The sequence below is a fragment of the Linderina pennispora genome, assembly GCF_002104995.1.
Source record: "Linderina pennispora strain ATCC 12442 chromosome Unknown DL89scaffold_40, whole genome shotgun sequence".
Taxonomy (NCBI): domain Eukaryota; kingdom Fungi; phylum Kickxellomycota; class Kickxellomycetes; order Kickxellales; family Kickxellaceae; genus Linderina; species Linderina pennispora.
The window spans coordinates 19,833-37,632 of record NW_024468288.1 but is presented as its reverse complement, the minus strand read 5'-3'; the positions used below and the strand labels follow the sequence as shown (position 1 = coordinate 37,632).

Below are 17,800 nucleotides of genomic sequence, written 5' to 3'. Positions count from 1 at the left end.
GTCGGCTTGTAAGCAGGATGATTAGCAGGAAGTCCTTGGATACTGGCTTTGTAATAGTCAGACGTCCATTGACATGCCTTCTCCATGCAGATCTGTCAAAGGACGCAAAGATATTCTCGTTCTCATCGAGCAATACCCAGTCTGGACCGCGAAACGACTTGACCTTCCACTTATACCGGTTGCCCTCAAAGTCGTGAATTATCCAGTTATCTTTCATACAGCTTTCCATGTTTATAGGTACAATTGTGTTCGACCCATACAGTTTTCCTCGGCGCCGTCTAAACCCTTCCAGGCGACAGGTAATGATTGGTGTTTCGTTGGAATCAGCCAAAGCAATGTCTAGCACGCGTCCTTTGTGATAGACCCGGTAGACTGGTTGCATAGCCTCGACCTCCGAGCTCGCAGTGAACGACCCTTGGAATATCTCTGTGCGGGACCTGAACACTGACGGGTTCACAAATGTAAAGACGTTGGACATGGTGTGCAATAGTGAGTAGAAGGAACCGAGAGTGGGTAGAAGGAATATTGGTGTGTATAGGGATGGGGCAGTCAAGTCCGAGGCAAGAGGTGCTGTATTTATAACGATTGCTTACCAAGCAGCAGTGGTGGAGTGTCTTTTATAGTTGGCGGGTGTCTGCAAGCATATATTGATTTCTTGGCCAATTGACCTTGTGAGACACTTTTAAAGAGAACTGCATATTTGTATATTATTCCTTTGGAAATGCCAAGCCTAATGCCAGAGTCCCCAGAGATCCCCAAATGAACACCTGATTTCTATATGGACTTCAGCCTCAGATGGCTATGGTTTTTCAGTATAGCAATGCGCAGTGTCCTGGATTAGAATGTAGGATAAACAAAATACATATTCTGATAACGCACTGCAGCTGGATTAATATCCTCATCTTAGGTTTACTATGGCTAGCCAAGAAACATGTATCTCGTGTTCGAAATGCTAGGGGGAACGGTGTGCTATACTGTTCGAGTATGTTTACTCTGAGGCAACTTTCCACAATGTATTATTGAATTTATGATAATGTGTAATATGAAAGACGGAAGGAGGAATCCTAAGCTGGAGGAGCTGGCGCCTGCTTGTATATGGCGCCTGCTGCTCGAAATAACGAGAGGGCCATTGTGGCCCAAGGATTAAAAGCCATGAGCTCCCGAGATCCCATGACTGGTCAAGTTGGAAACCACACTGAACTGGAAGTAAAAAAAGCCCTGCTGGACATGGATGCTCCTTGAACAGAAAACAGCTTTTTTGAAGATAAAAGCGCTGGCCATCTTTATAAATTGCGATTCCTCGAAAGCGCAGTAGAGTGCAGAAAACTCGGTGTCAACAACAGGATGTATTCATGTCGTTTTACCAAAAGCCACTGTATTTTTCACTGTTGAGTGCGTAGAGTGGAAGTAGGGTGGCATATCTTGATTTCTTGGCAGATGAACACATCGAAAATTCTATGGAATTGTAATGTCGAAGCAATAACAAACTATATGCACCATATGCTTTAGGTGGCAGCAGCGGACGCAGCGGTTTCCTTATCCTGTACTGTTCTGAGAACCAGACGATTTGTAAGTAGGATGATTAGCAGGAAGTCCTTGGATACTGGCTTTGTAATAGTTAGACGTCCGTTGACATGCCTTCTCCATGCAGATCTGTCAAAGGACGCAAAGATATTCTCGTTCTCATCGAGCAATACCCAGTCTGGACTGCGAAACGACTTGATCTTCCATTTGTACCGGTTGCCCTCAAAGTCGTGAATTATCCAGTTGCTTTTCATGCAGCTTTCCATGTTTATAGGTGCAATTGTGTTCGATCCGTGCAGTTTCCCACGGCGCCGTGTGAACCCTTCCAGGCGACAGGTGATAGTCGGTGTTTCGTTGGAGTCGGCCGGAGCAATGTCTAGCACGCGTCCTTTGATGTTGACATGGTAAACTGGCAGCATAGCCTCGACCTCCGAGCTCGCAGTGAACGACTCTTGGAATATCTCTGTGCGGGACCTGAACGCTGACGGGTTCACAAATGTAAAAACGTTGGACATGGTGTGAGATAGCGAGTAGAAGGAATGTTGGTGTAGGATATGGAAGTGGGGTATTCAAATCCGAGGCAAGAGGTGCTATATTTATAGCATTTGCTTGCCACCAGCAGTGGTAGTGACTCTTTCTATAATTGGTGGGTGTCTGCAGGTACATAATGGTTTCTTGGCCAATCGGTTTCGTGGAACGCTTGCAAGGAAAGCTGCATGTCTACACGCTATTCTTTTGGAATTTCCAAGTGTGTTGTCATTTTTGAGAGTCCGCAGATATCCTTAAATGCACACTTGATTTCTGTGGATTACAACACTAGATAGCCATGATTTTTCAGTATAGCAATGAGCGGTATCCTGAATTAGAACATCGGGAATGCAAAAATATATATGCCGATAACGCTTTGCGGCTGAGTCAACATCCCTGTCTTAATTTCTCTATAGTTGGCCAATAAGCCAACTATGGAGTGAAGTCATGAATTATGTCAGTATACCTGGAACAAACCGAAAGATAATCAGGCATGCTGGTGTGGCTACATATCTGCTGGATTTGTACGCTTGTCCACACTTAGGGCAAAATATCGCTTTGAGCATAGCGAATTGTCAACATTTATTACCACATCACATCTGAATACTGTCATAGAATTACTTTACAGAAATGTGCACGATTCGGGTAGAAAGGATAATTATCGCGAGAAATTCCTCAGGGACCGGCTGCAAGATTGAAAGGCGGCCGATAAGAATCATGTTCAGCATGGCCCGGTCGAACACAGCAATGACTTTCTTGTTTACATCTTTCAGCTCCCACACCACCTTCGTAAACCCGACCTCCCAGGTGTATCGCCTTCCTTGAAAGTCGTGAATGGTCCAGCCCTCAAAGAACGGGTCCGTCCTCTCAAGTTGTGCAGCCTTGTTCGACCAGTGCACAACTGCTCTGCGTCGTGTAACGCCTTTATAATGACCAGCGATTATTGTGCGAGCAGAGGCTACAGACTTGACGCTGATGTCGCTGTGGCTATGGCTGATGTTAGCTTCGTAGGCTGGCCGCATCCTAGATGTCTGAGAGCTTGAAGTGAATGACCCTCGATATACATGCGCAGATCTGGAGAACGGTCCGGCAGTGACAAAAGTATATACGTCTGGCATGGCTGGCTTGAGGTAGGCTTGGGGTTGTGAGATTAGTGTGTCGAAGGAAGGTGAAGCGAAGGCACTCGGTTTATAAGGGGTTGGCATCGGTGGGTGTTTGGCACGTTTGGCTGCTCGGCACTGAAATGACATGACGGGATAATCCCCGGATTCTCGAGAGAATTAGGCAGTCGTGTAACACTGTAATGTGTAATTGGTGGTGAAAGTAGAACTTTGAGAATTCTGCGAGTCCACATTGATAGTGAAATCAGGTTAGAAGGCGGGCTCTACCGCTGGTTTGTGATAGCGCGGAGTTCCTTTCCATCGCTTTGAAGAATGGTCTACTGGCTGCGCAGCTTGGCTCTATGAGATAACAGCTATAATTGAGGGCAGATCTCATGTCAGAAATCAGGCCAAATCACGTGTCAGTGAGTGTGCAGCAATAGTGCATTTTGACATTCCCTAGCCTGACAAGGCTTTTCTTCCTCGCACAGCACTTTTTATACCAATGACACTTGCCAGTATCAGTCAGCTGTCTTTCTGGAAAGGTATTTTTGACATTCTAAGCAGCGTAGGCATCGCCAGGCTTGGAGCCACGATTGCTGGAGCGTACGCAGGCTACAGAGTCGTATACGAACTGTTTCTATCGCCACTACGTCATGTTCCTGGCCCGTTCCTGGCCCGACTGACCCCTATGCGTAGGCAGTACCTGAGCGCTCTAGGCCAAACAGCCCGGATGGCAATTAAAGAGTATGAAAAGTACGGTGATATCTATGTGCAAGGACCGAACGCGGTGTCAATATCAAGTCCGTCGGATATCAGGACCGTGCTTGCATCGCACGCCTTTGCCAAGGCTGACTTTTATGCCGCGCTAGATCTGTTTGGCATTGAGAATACGGTCAGCGCTAGAGACCCTGCGGTGGCATCGTTGCGCAAGCGTCAGCTCGGCCCGTATCTAAACCCAGCGTATGTTGCAGAGATGCAGACAGCAATTCTGAAGCATGGGTTCCTTGCATTGCAGCGAAAGTGGGAGGGGCAGCTAGCGCAGAGCACTAGCGGCGGCATCGAAGTTAACTACAGCGATGATTTTACACTAACCACACTCGACACTGTTTGTGCATTGGCGTTTGGCAGGGAGTTGGGGTGCTTAGAGCGGGGTGATGCGACGGTTGCGCACTGGGCTGAGGCGACAGTTAAGGTCCATGGGATGCGTGCTATGGTGCCTTTGCTTGGGTTCTATCCGTTTTCACTGGCTATCAAGGGTTTAGATACGCAGTTCCAGAGACTAACAGCGTTTTGTAGGGACTCCATTTCCAGACGACGGGAGCTTCTGGCAACCGGTGGTGAGAAACCGGTGGACCTGCTGCAGGCGTTCCTTGATGCGCAAGATCCAGAATCAAAGATCTCGATGAGCGAAACCCAACTCCAGGCAGAAACAATCGTGGTTCTTTTGGCTGGAACCGACACATCGTCTAACACGATGCAGTGGCTTGTGCATCTGCTACTGCTGCACCCAGAGATACGCACACAGGCTGTTTCCGAGGTACGAGGGAAATTTGCTGCCGACCATGTAGTCACATACACTGAGGCCAAGAAACACCTGCCCTTTGTCAACGCATGTATATATGAGGCCTTGCGTCTCTATCCTCTGGGCGGTGGTTATGTCCCTCGCATATCACCAGCTGGTGGAATCACGCTGCAAGGGTACTTCATCCCAGAAGGAACAGAAATCAACGCCAACTTCTACGGAGCGAGTATCCACAAGGGCGCCTGGGCTGAGCCATTGAGATATGACCCAACTCGGTTTCTGGCCAACGAGGAGGCGCGGCTCAACTTCTTTGCCTTCAGCCCTGGTGTCCGGATCTGTCCAGGGCGCCATTTGGCATGGGCTGAGATGTCGACTATTATTGCCAACATGCTGAAAGACTATGACTGGTCGCTTCCGAAGGATCTTACACACCTGGGACCAGATGTTCTAGACGAGCATGGCTACCCGTGTAGAATGGAGTCTGCGCACTTCCTGGTCACAGCACCCATCAACCCAAGGCGGGACTGCCGCCTGGTGCTGTCAAAGCACCCGTAGCCCATGAATGCCTTTGGATATTCTAGGAGTCGATAAATATTCGTGCACGATGAATGAGGAGACTGATCCTGCGACTCAATAATCGACCTGTGACTGTCATTTTTCCGAGCCGCGGAATGAGCCGCGGCTCCTTATCTGAGACATAAATTCGAGTGGAAGGCAGTCGCTCTAGATGCGAGGCTCTTTGTCTCTTCTAGTCCTCTCAAACCCCAGCTTTCCTCCTACCTTTCATTCTCAATTACCATGTTCGCTCGTACCGCCACCGCCGCTCTCCGCCAGGCTGCCCGCCGCCAGGGTGCCATCGCTGCCCGCGCCTTCTCGACCTCGTCGTCGCAGACCGCCCGCTCCCTCGGTGCCCGCTTCGGCACTGCTGCTGCCGCTGCCGCCATCGCCACCGCCGGCTACACCATCTACTCTGCCCAGACGCCGATCCAGGCAGACAACGCCCTGCCGGTCTACGGTGCTCCCGGCACCAGCAAGGAGCGCACCTTCATTGCGGTCAAGCCCGACGGAGTGCAGCGCAACCTTGTCGGCGAGATCATCTCGCGTTTCGAGCGCCGCGGCTACAAGCTGGTTGGCCTGAAGCTGCTGGTGCCGCCTGTCGAGCTGGCCAAGGAGCACTACGCGGATCTGTCGTCGAAGCCGTTCTTTGCTGGCCTTGTTGACTACATGACCAACGGCCGCGCGCCGGTTGTCGGCATGGTCTGGGAGGGCCCCTCGGTCATCAAGCAGGGCCGCATCATGCTTGGCGCTACTGACCCGAAGAACTCGGGTACCGGCACCATCCGCGGCGACTTCTGCCTGAGCATCGGCCGCAACATCGTCCACGGCAGTGACAGCGCCGAGAGCGCCGAGAAGGAGATCTCGCTGTGGTTCGGCGGCAAGGGTGAGGTCGTTAACTGGACCTCGAACAACGAGGAGTGGGTTATCTCTGAGAACTAAACATTCTTTTGTTTACTTGGGAACTACTTTGCAAATATATGGAACCCCGATTGTGTTCATTTATTTCAGACGTTGAGTGCAGCAAAGAATGCAGCATCAGCAGGGTCGCGGCCCAGGAAGGCGCGGAGCGAATCGGCAGCATCGCGGGTGGCACCAGGCTCAAGGATCTCGCGACGGTAGTCCCTGCCGGTCTGTGGGTTGTTGATTCCCTCCTTGGCAAAGCGCGCAGCAAACATGTCGGCAGAGAACACCATGCCCCACATGTATACATAGAACCTGGCGTCGTATCCGCCCATCATGTGGCTAAAGATGCCGGCTGCTGGGAGAACAAGGTCGCCGGTATCGAGCCTGCCAATGTCGCGGCGCAGATCCGAGTACAGCTGGGTGATATCAGCCGACTCCACATCGGTGGTGTTGTGGATGGTCTGGTCAAACCGGCTCTGGTACATGCGGCGCAGGCCGTCAATGGGGACACCGGCGTTCTTGGCAGCAATGATGGCATCGCAGAGACTGTCAGGCAAAGGCTCGCCGGTCTGATAGTGCCTGGAGAAGCGCTTCAAGATCTCGGGCTGCCACACCCAGTTCTCAAGCATTTGTGACGGCGCCTCGAGGAAGTCAAACTCAATCGACATGAGCCAGAACATGTCGTACTTGGATCTCAGGCAGATGACATGGAAAACATGACCAAGCTCGTGCAGAACAATTCTCAAGTCCTCGTGGGACATTAGCGATGGCTGCGAGTCAGAGCCCTTGGACAGATTGGTGATCAGGATGGCAGCCGGGAAATGGCGAGTACCATCGGCATTCACAAATCCAGAGCGCATCGGAATGGTGCACGGGTGGTTCTCCTTGTCCGGGCGCGGATAGGCATCAATGTAGATATGGCCCAGGAATCCGTATTCGTCGTCAGTCACCTCGTAGGCGTCGACTGACGGGTGCCAGACAGAAATGTCTGCCTTTTGCACACGCACATGCAGCAGCTTTTCGTAAAAATCCAGCACCTGGCGGATAGTGTGTTCCGTAGGGAGGTACTGGCGGACCTTGTTCTCATCGACGTTGTAGCGGGTCTCTTTGAGCTTGTTGAGATAGTAGGGGACGTCCCAGGCAAGCACCTTGGGGCTATCAGGCGAGTCCTGGCGCTTGAGCTCAGCGATATCCTCCATTTCCTTGTCGCCAGCCGTGCTCAGACGGCTGAGCAGGCCAGCCTCAAACTCGGCGACGCGAGCAGGCGTCTTGGCCATGCAGACCTCATGGACATACTCGGCGTTAGTCTTGTATCCAAGCAGCTTTGCGGCCTCAATGCGGAGCCTAGCAGCGTCCTTGATCAGTGGGATGTTTTGCCGCGCCGCGCTCGTCGTTGGTGACAAAAATGCGACGGCGGGTCTCGGCAGAATGCGCCTTTTGCAGCACGGGCTCCACATCAGGGTACTTTGTCGTGACGACAAACTTGTCGACTCCGTCCTCGGTCTTGGTCTCGCGGCCGGCGAAAAAGTCCTCTGGCAAGCCAGCGAGCTCCTCGCGAGTGAACAGTTCCTGGCCCTCGAGCTCATTGAAGTTCTTGGCAAACTGCAGGTTCAGTTCGGTAAGCTTGTTCTTGACTGCCGCCAGCTTCCCCTGGTCCTCAGGGGACAGCGCCAGGCCGTTGCGGCGGAACCTGCGGACGGTGTACTCGACCAGGCGTGCGTCCTCGGCATCGAGCTGGGACATCTCTGCCTTATTTTCAAAGACGGTGTTGATGGCAGCGAAGACGTCGGCACGCATGCCGGACTTGGTCTTGAAATCTTCCAGCAGCTGGTCGGCGTCGTTGCTGGCCTGGCGCACGGCGGCATCAGGCGAGATTGCCCTGAGGTTGGAGGCGGCCATTCTGGTGCTGACTTGGTTTTCGAACTGCGCGAATGGCACGACCACAGTGGCAAAGGTGGGGTTAGGTTCGGCGGCTATGGCATCATAGACTTGCTCGCCCTTTGCAATCAGGGACTTGGTTCCGTCAATGATAGCCTCAGGCGTGTAGGCGGCAAAGTCGATGGCAGTAGTGGCCATTATTGGTAGTAGCGAAGGGAGCTGGATAATTGGGATGAAGGCTAAGGGAAAGAAGCGTGGGTAAACAGTTGACGAAGCTGTGATTTTTGTGTGGGCTAGTTTATCACGGGTGTCCCTCTTTTCATGCATGGGCTGCTTCTTGCTTAGATCCGGTTCTTCCAGCTGGCACATTAGCGCATTAGCGCATCGACAGTTTTGCAGATCGAGTGACCGCAGTCAGGTGGGTTTATTCCCAGGCAAAAGGCATATGCTCAGAAGGCATTAGTGGCGATATGTTGCTGTTTTGCCATGACGTTTGCAGAGCGCGTGTAAAAACATAATAATAGCAGGGCTTGCCATATGTCCCCTAGCGTCTAATGTACAAATGGTTTCAGAGCCAGTGGGTTAACCGTGTATTGTATCAAGCTAAAAGTGCGGTCTAGAGAGGGTTGATGATGCGGCCCTCCATGCCAGCATTGACGTCCATGACATGCCCAGTGATATTACCCGACGCCTTCTCGCTGGCCAGGTACAAAATAGCATTGGCGATATCCTGCGGCTCCGAGATCTTGTTCAGCGGCGACGTGGCAAACGCCTTCTTCACGACATCCTGATCCTTGAGCGCCGGCTCGGCCATCGCCGTGCGGATCCACCCCGGGGCCACCGAATTAACACGCCCCTTGGGGCAAATCTGCACAATCTCGTTCTTCAGGCTAAGCGTCAGCCCGTACATCATAGCGGACTTGGACGCGGAGTAGTCTGCATGGTACCATTCGCCAAACTTGCCGGCAGTCGAGCCCACCATCACGACGGCGACGTTATCCTGGACATTGTGCTTTTCCAGCTGCTGCATGAAGTGGCGGATGGCCAGGAAGCTGCCAGTGAGGTTGACGTTAATGGTGTTGTTCCAATGCTCCAAAGACATGTCCTTTACCAGTAGTGGCTGGGTGGGCCAGATGCCGTGGTTGACGATCAGGACTTGGACGGGGCCAAACTTGGAAATTGCCGACTCGAATGCCTGCGAGACAGAGGATTCGTCGGTGATGCGGGCCTGGACAGCGAATGCACGGTCGGGGAACTCGTGGAGGAGTGGGTCCAGTGTCGTACTGTTGGAGTTGTAGTGCAGCGTGACAAAAGCGCCTTGGTCGAGGAATGCACGGGATGTGGCGAGGCCCACGCCGCCAGAGGCGCCAGTGACAAACACATGGACGTTCTTTAAGCCGAGGAAGTCTGCCATTAGTGGAAAAAGTAGTGCTGAAAGATGGAGCTGAGGCAAAGCAGCAGTCGGTCTGGTCGTGGGAAATTTGACAGTATTTATTTCATCAGGAGGAGGGTCTACAACAGGTGAGTCATCCGCTGTTGGTATGTAATAGCGATGCGGCCAGTATGGGCAGTGTCGGCGAGAAGAACGTCGCCGTGTTGACCTTTTGCTCGCGCATGATATGCGTGATAACATGGTCAGGCGGGAACGGGTTCGTCAGATCCTCCTCCTCGGGCGACGACGGCGCATTGGACAGTGACGCTGGGTTATCGCCATGATGATGGTCATTGAACTCGTACCGCTTCTCGTCGCCGCGGATGTCGCCGACACAGCTCTTGCGCTTATTCGCGGCAGCGGGCTCCCCGGCAGCCAGCCCTTGGTCATCATAGCACAGGCTATCGGCAGAGGAGTCAACCGAGGGCGACCTTACCGGGAACGTGGACCGGCTGGTCTCGACTGCAAGCTCCTGGCGCGTCTGCGGGCTGGGGACCTGAAGCAGCAGCTCGGGCCGGCCCAGGGCTTTCAGGATGTTGGTGAAAATATACAGGGCCGGGCCCCAGCGGTCCAGCGAGCGGATCATGGCCAGGATCCGAGCCAAACGCAGCATTGCGCACCAGGCCAGACGCGGCGAGCTCGACTGCACACGACCCACATACACCAGAGCGAGCTGGAACAGAGCGCCGATGATCACGGTGGTGAACGCATGCAGGTCGACACCGAACTGGTACGTGAATTTGAGCATGCTGTAGATATGCGTGGCGGCCTCGGCCGACGCCTGCACTGACAGTTTGAAGGCCTCGGCATCATCCTCGTATGTGTTCAGAATCGGCGTGGTGCCGGCCAGACGCGGCAACTCCTGCACCGAGAACGCCTTGGAGTACTGGAAGTTGCGTACCATGTCGAGGTCCTCATGCAGCAGAATCATCAGTGCAATGCGGTGGGCCCTGATCCGCGCCTGGTCGAACATGATATGCACGTACAGGATCTCCATGGTGCGGCCCACGCCCTGGTTCCACTCTTGGCGCTTCTGCCACATCTCGTTCTCGCTCAGACCCTCCAGGTTCATGCGGCGGCGCCGCATATCCAGGGTCTGAGTGTGGCGCGCAAGCTCGGGCAAATCGCCACGCAGATATGGCGGCAGAGACTCGCGCCACTCGACCATCTGGCGGTCCCACTCGCGCAAATATCCGACGTACGACCGGCTGGTCTTTTCTCCACGCAAAACCTTGTTGAAGCGGTTCGAGATCTTGTACTGCTTGATGAACAGTTCGCACAGGATCGCCAGAATGTCGCCCATGGGCGTGGTGGAGATCGGATATGGCGGTGCGGCGATGCGGAAGCCAAACTCCTGCGTCGCGTCAGGCACGAAAATGTGCTCGGCGAAGAAATCGTCATGGTGCGGCAGATCCGGCATGAAGTCGCGGTCCTCGGGCGCGTCGATGCGGAAGATCTCGGTCGAGAAGTACAGCGTTATGTACAGCCGCCAGTACGACCGGATTAGAAGCTGGTAGTTCCAGTCCATGCCGTTGGCGTCGGGTGTTTTGCGCACCCCGCGCCACGGGTACGGAGCGCCGCGGAACTTGACCGCCGTGATGATCTTGAACGCCATGCAGTGGTGCTCCAGCATAGGCGCAAACCGCGCTGACTTGAACTCATACGAGGACAGCATCAGCAAGGCCTGCACGCTGATCATGCTCGGGTTACGCGAGTCCGTCGGCGCGTCCTTGACTGCCAATGCATAGCAGACTTCGTCCAAGTTCGGTGGCAATGCGTCACGCAGCGACTCTGGCAGTGTCCACGAGCGACACGCGTCGGCAATGGTCGCCAGCAGATGGTACTTTGGCACATCGTAGCCCTTGACGCGCATCCAGAACAGCCGCGTGCTGTAGATGCCGATGCGCGAGCAGTCGTGGACCACATGTGTGATCAGCAGGTTGTACAGGAGCTCGGCGCTACCCAGCTCTGGATACTCTGTGACAATGTCGCGTAGAATCACTGGGATTGCGTCGTTGTTCAGTTGCGACACTGTGCTGGTAATCGACGCGTCACGGCCGCGCCCGCCGATGCTGCCATTCAGGTGCACCGACCGGTCCATATATGGGTTGTCGGCCAGTGGCTCGCTGGTAGCATGCATGTCGAAATCGCAGATCGGAATTCTCTGCTGCTGGATGCTGGGGCTGCTGTCTGACTGTGCGAGGCCGCCAGACCCCGCCGGAGCTTGCGTTGTTGACACCCGCCGGCTGCTGGCCAATGAATTGCTGCTGGCCAATGAGTTGTTGCTGACCAATGAGTTGTTGCTGGTATTGGAGATTGCATCGCTTTGCATGTGAGCTGCAAGCACAGGTGAATTATTGACAAAGTGCTTGGCAAACGCCGAAGAAACACCATGGCTCAGGATCCCGGTGGTCGCGTTCGGCGTCGCAAACGGCGTCCGGGGCTTCGTCGGCCATGTTCCCTCTAGCAGATTGTTAGCGGTAGGCGCTGATTGGACCCGGTTCATAGTTTGCTGCTGGCTAGGAACAATCGCTGCACCTGGCGCATATGGACCCGGCACGGGATGCTTGGGCTGCTGCATATTTCCCACAGCAAGCAGCTGGCTGTTGAGCGTGCCTGACATAAGGTTGCTGCTAGTGGTGGGCGAGTTGACTAGATTCAGCGACGCCAGTGCGTCTGTGGTGAATGGCAGCAGCCGATTATTGTCTGTCTGCAGTAGCAGATTGGGCGATGCCGACGTGTACAGCAGCGGCGACTGCACCCCGCCCGAAATATTCTGCTCCGAGGGCGTTGCGCTACTATTGCCAGCCGCCGGCACCTGGTGCAGCTGCTGTAGAAAGTCCGGCGACAGCGCAAACAGATTCGACGCCTGCAGATCGCTGAGAAACGGCGTCACATTGCTTTGTATGCCCGGTGCCTGCGGGCTCACTGGCGTTGCCAGATTCGGCAGTCCCAGGGCCACATCCATCGGTACTAGGTTGGCTAGGCTGCTGTCCATATTGCCTGGCCCAAGCGTATTTATATTGCTCGCAATTGGGTATTGTGGAGCCGAGATCGGCGGCGGCAGTGGCGGCTGTTGCACTGGGTTGTTTCCGGGTGCTGTGGCCACCGTGGGTGATGCTGTCAGCAGCGAGTCGTTCATCCAGAAGTTCATGCTCTGCAGAATCGACGGTGGCAGAATATCCGACTCATTAATAAGCGACGTGTCAAACAGTGCTGACAGTGGCAGGCTATCGTCCACTGTTGCTGCTTCGCCTGTTGCTATTGGTGCCGGCTCCATGGTTGACGCCAGAGTGGCTGTCGCCACTGCCGCTTCTGTCTGCTGCTGCTGCTGCTGCTGCTGCTGCGGGACATCTGACGACGCATTCTGCGGTACCTCAGTCAGCTTCTTTGCTGACTTGTCGTCCTTTGCTGCTGCGCCGCCTGGATTGAGCCGTCGTTTGTATCGCGCCGACCGCCGATAAATACATGGCTGGTGCCGCCGGGCACAGTGTGCGCAGGTCGGCTTATCGCCCGAACACTTTATCTTCCGCTGTCTGCAACCTACAGCACAGAATAATTAAACTCGTCGAGCTTTTTAATATATTTGGTGTTCACATTTGCTGCATCGTTCAAAACCAATTCAACAACTGCCCAACTTACTCTCGCACGACTTTAGCAAGGGAATAGTAACCAGCGGGCCCTGTGCTTGCTGCGCTTGCTGCGCTGGCTGCGCTTGCTGCGTACTGTCCATTAATATTAGAGGAACCCCTCGTCCAAGTAGTAAAGCGGAGAGAAAAAAAGGTGGAAAAGCTGTAAATAATTAGGTGATAAAAAGTGCAAATGCAGCTTCTGTGGAGAAAGGTGTGCTCTCCAGCGCCTGGCCCATTTGCTCTTTTCTGTGTTTGCGAGGTTTTTGAGCCTGTCTCGCGCTGGAAATGCCGCACCATGAGCGTGCCGTTTCGTAAAAACGAGAGCTGAGTAATCTGTGTTGGCTAAACAAGGGATGATTGGCACAGTCTGCGCTGGAAAATTTTTTTTGCTGTGGGCCGGTTTCCATATAGGGCCCGGCGACTGGGCATGGAGAAATGGCTTTTCTTTTGCTTGGGATGATTGCACAGGGTCATGGCATATCTGCCAATGCGCTCTGTATATCCCCATACGTAACTGGACTGGGTTGGTTAGTGGCCAAGAAAAACCCAGTATAAACCAGTTTTTTTGCAAGCTGAGCTGGCTGATGGCCCCACTCTTGCCCTGCCCTGCCCTCTCTCCCAGTGTCGAGTGGAGAGCACAGATGCAAGGAGATATGGCCATTCTTTTGTGCTCACAATTCAGATTGCTGCTCATCCCCCAGGCACCTGCTGCTGCGGCAGCGTCCAGGTGCGGGGGAATAAATGAAACAAGGCCAATTGTGTCACTTGTGCGATGCTGCTTTTGGGCCAGCGATTTCTCCTTTTGTTGGCACCCACCAGTCGGCAAAACCAAATAGGCGGTACAGGATCTGATCACCCACGCGATCAACAAATTAGAGTCGCCCATCTCCCTTGCCCCCAAAAAAAACTGCAGCCCGTCGTCAGCCACCACCGGTACACACCAGTTCCTAATGCTCCGGCCGCATTAATTTTCTCCCTTGTCTCTGCAAAATTTGTCTTTCCCCCCTTGTATTCTGTTCTCCACACGTTGCTGCCTCTACTCTCCACACTCCCAACTCGCCGTATCCACTGGTCCTTTGCCAAGCGATTCATGACGATCAGCAGCTTCGACAGCCTGACGCCTATCGAGACGTCGACGAGCCCGGCGCTCAAGTTTGAGGTCCTGGCCAGGTGCTCCACCACCAAGGCCCGCGCCTCAAAGATGACCCTGCCGCACTACACCGCGCACACACCCATGTTCATGCCAGTCGGCACAATGGGCACGATGAAGGGCGTCACGACCAAGCAGCTCGAGGCTCTCGACTGCCATGTTATCCTCGGAAACACCTACCATCTGGGATCGCGGCCCGGCGCCGAGCTGCTGGACAAGGCTGGCGGCCTACACAAGTTTATGAACTGGAACCGCGGGCTGCTGACTGATAGCGGCGGTTTCCAGATGGTCTCGCTGCTGAAGCTGGCGAATATCACCGAGGAGGGCGTCGAGTTTGAGAACCCGCATGATGGCAAAAAGATGATGCTGACACCGGAAATGTCCATTGGCTTGCAGAACTCGATCGGTGCCGACATCATGATGCAGCTGGATGATGTCGTTTCGTCGCTGACCACCGGCGCCCGCGTCGAGGAGGCAATGTGGCGGTCGATTCGCTGGCTTGATCGAGGCATGGCCGCGCACAAGCGCCCGAACGAGCAGAACCTGTTCCCAATCGTCCAGGGCGGACTCGATCCGAACCTGCGCACAATATCCGCCCAGGAGCTGTCCAAGCGCGACGCTCCCGGCTATGCGATTGGCGGACTCAGCGGTGGCGAGGCCAAGGATTCGTTCTGGCGCATGGTGACCTTGTCCACCGATGTCTTGCCCACCTGCAAGCCGCGGTACTGCATGGGGGTTGGATATGCGGAGGATCTGGTCGTATGCTCGGCGCTAGGCGTTGACATGTACGACTGTGTGTTCCCCACCCGGACTGCTCGCTTTGGTAACGCGCTGGTGCGCACCGGATCCATGTCGCTTCGCCAAGGAAAGTACAGCGACGACTTCCGGCCCATTGACGAGGACTGCGACTGCCCAACGTGCAAAAACTACACGCGCGCCTACATCCACACAGTGGCAACCAAGGAAACCACTGGCTGTCATCTGATCACAATCCACAACATCGCCTTCCAGATGCGCCTGATGCGCGATATCCGCCAGGCCATCGTCGATGACCGGTACCCGCAGTTTGTCCGCAGCTTCATACGCCGGCGCTTTGGCAAGACTGTGCCGGCCTGGGTCGTCAACGCGCTAAAGTCTGTCAACATCGATTTGACTGTCGCTGACGAGGACGGGTATTCGGCAAAGCCCATCAGCGAGGACTTCCAGAGGGAGCCCAACAACTAGAGATCACTATTGTTAAAAGAATCAAAACGGTCCTGTTGAAAACACTAGGCCTGCCGTCTGTTGCAGCCATTTAATGTGTGGAAGGATGTGTGTGTTTAGGCTGAAGCTGCCGGATTCGCCGCAGGTTGCCTCGCCTCTGGTGTTGGTGCCAAAACTAACCAGCCCAGCGACATATGCTGTTCCATTGTAGCTGACCGTTATGCCAGACCCCGAATCACCTATGGCAGAAGTGTTAGCTATGTGCCTTTTGTCTGCAGTCAATGGCACCGGCATACAAGTTATGTTTCACAATTACCTTGGCACGAGCCGACGCCTGGATTGAGGTCGTGGTTGATGCAGAATTGCAGGCCGTTGTTGCTGGAAAAGTTTGGTGCCACCTGCCTGCACTCGTCTGGAGATCCCAGGTATGCTGTTCCTGTCATCAGCGACATTGCGTTTGATCTGGTCGCTGTTTGGGTATTGCCCCATCCGTAGAGTGTTACCTGCTGCTGTGGATTGAGTGGGCCATTGTATATGGAAATGGCCTCCACATGATGGCTGTCCAACTTTAATAGCGGTGTTGTTATCACTGCTATGTCGTTTATAATTATCGCCCCTCGTCCTTCCGGTCCTAGACTGGCTGAGAAACCAGGGTGACTGACTACATCAACAGCCTGTAAGTACTTTTGGTTGCTTTCAAGGTTTGAGCCGTAATTCACGTATATGCTTGAAGCTGTGTGTGGGATGCCAGTAGCCAGATCCACTACGCAATGTGCTGCGGTAATTACCGTCGTGCTGCTTATTATTACGCCACCGCAAGCTGAGTAGCGTGGTGGATGGGTTGGTATCAGGATATGTGCTAGAAATGGCGCACGGCCTTCTGGTGCAACCGTGCCGTTCGTGATCCTTGAAACGTCTCTTGCATTAAAAACTAGTGTTGAAGCCGCTACCCGTAGGTACGCAATTGCAGTAGGTATGATAAGCATAGCAGAAGCAGATATAAATGACTAGATATTCTTTCAAGGCAGCAATTGCTGAGAAGGAGAGTGACTGTCAGGACTGATGTGCCAAGAGCAAGGATGATCGTTTATGCCTATTCGTTGTATATAGCCACCCTGCTCTATCGTTCCCGATGGCTTGGCTTGCGACTGGCACAAAGAAGCCAAACGAATAACGAGATGAGATGGTATCCATATATTCAATTTATTAATCCAATATAATCATCTGCAATAACACTTGCAGGTATAGTTGGCCAAAGGGAACATTGCTCTATAATCAACCAAAATTGCATTGGCAAATAGCGCACATCTCAATGTGTGGCAAATATGAATGAGATTGATATTTATTCCCTAGTCACTGAGTGCCTATGATTCTGATTGCTGCCACCGCTTTTATTCCAACGACATTATTTAGAGTTGGTGCTGATGTGATGCATGTTTATTTGTTCCTCTAGTTTTATTTTCGGTGTATGTTTAGTACTATGAAAACTATGCGTTTACTTGCCGCACTATTTCTTATGTTCCCTTTTCTCCATGGGACAGCCGCCGATTCGCAGTATGGCAATGCACGGGTTACTAATGGGACACTGGTGGCAAGCGGCGAAGCACCATACTTTGTTCGCTTGAAAATAATAACCTCTCCATTTGCTAAACGCCTATGCGGTGGTACACTAGTGAACAACTCGACTGTAATTACTGCAGCCCATTGCATCCGTAACTCTGATGACACTGCTGTGGCAACTACACTCACCACATCTATATACTATGGTAACAATGATAGCGCCAAGCAGTATGTGACGAGGGCAATCTCTATTCATGTTCCGCCTAGCTATGATTCTGTTGAGGTTAGGCATGATATTGCGGTCATCAAAATTCCGCCACTAGAATTTGTGAAAGGCAAAGTAGAGTTCTTGAGTATTTACAATGGCGATATTCCACCCCACAGTGAAATGAGGGTATTTGGTTGGGGATTAACCACGACTCACGGATCAAGCAGAGATATCGCCTCGTCATTGTTGACAAACTATGTGTATATCTCAGAACCAAAGGAGTGCCAATGGGTTGAGTCCAGATACACTGACGCTAATGGTCCGCTGATATGCGCAAACAACCATTACCACATCGGTGCTGATGTTTGTTCTGGCGACTCTGGGGTGGGGACTATAATCTACGTTGAAGGAGCTCCATATATGGCTGGTATCGTTAGCTACGGGTCCAGCATAAGCGGTGAATTGACCTGTGGTGAAGATGGTGGATTTGGTCTCTATACCCACATTTATCAGTACATAAATTGGATAGCGTCAATCAATGATACTGCCCTAATCGTTGGCCCAGAGCAGCCAGCGCCATATAAACCACTGGCGCTAGA

The 17,800-nt window shown here is 53.2% G+C and overlaps 2 protein-coding genes across 2 annotated transcripts; both read right to left on the bottom strand.

Moving 5' to 3' along the window:
* Nucleotides 1-1,370: 1,370 nt before the first annotated feature.
* On the bottom strand, nt 1,371-2,397 carry DL89DRAFT_271230 (uncharacterized protein). Its single transcript, XM_040888892.1, has one exon. It carries the CDS (start codon nt 2,037-2,039, stop codon nt 1,506-1,508), a length of 534 nt encoding a protein of 177 aa, XP_040739538.1. The 5' UTR covers nt 2,040-2,397; the 3' UTR covers nt 1,371-1,505.
* A 3,767-nt stretch (nt 2,398-6,164) lies between these two features.
* Nucleotides 6,165-8,259, bottom strand: DL89DRAFT_271228 (Metalloprotease). Its single transcript, XM_040888891.1, has 2 exons — nt 7,540-8,259; nt 6,165-7,493 (listed from the first exon to the last, which is right to left on the bottom strand). The coding sequence occupies exons 1-2, from the start codon at nt 8,212-8,214 to the stop codon at nt 6,240-6,242; spliced, it is 1,929 nt and encodes a 642-aa protein (XP_040739537.1). The 5' UTR covers nt 8,215-8,259; the 3' UTR covers nt 6,165-6,239.
* Nucleotides 8,260-17,800: the final 9,541 nt, after the last annotated feature.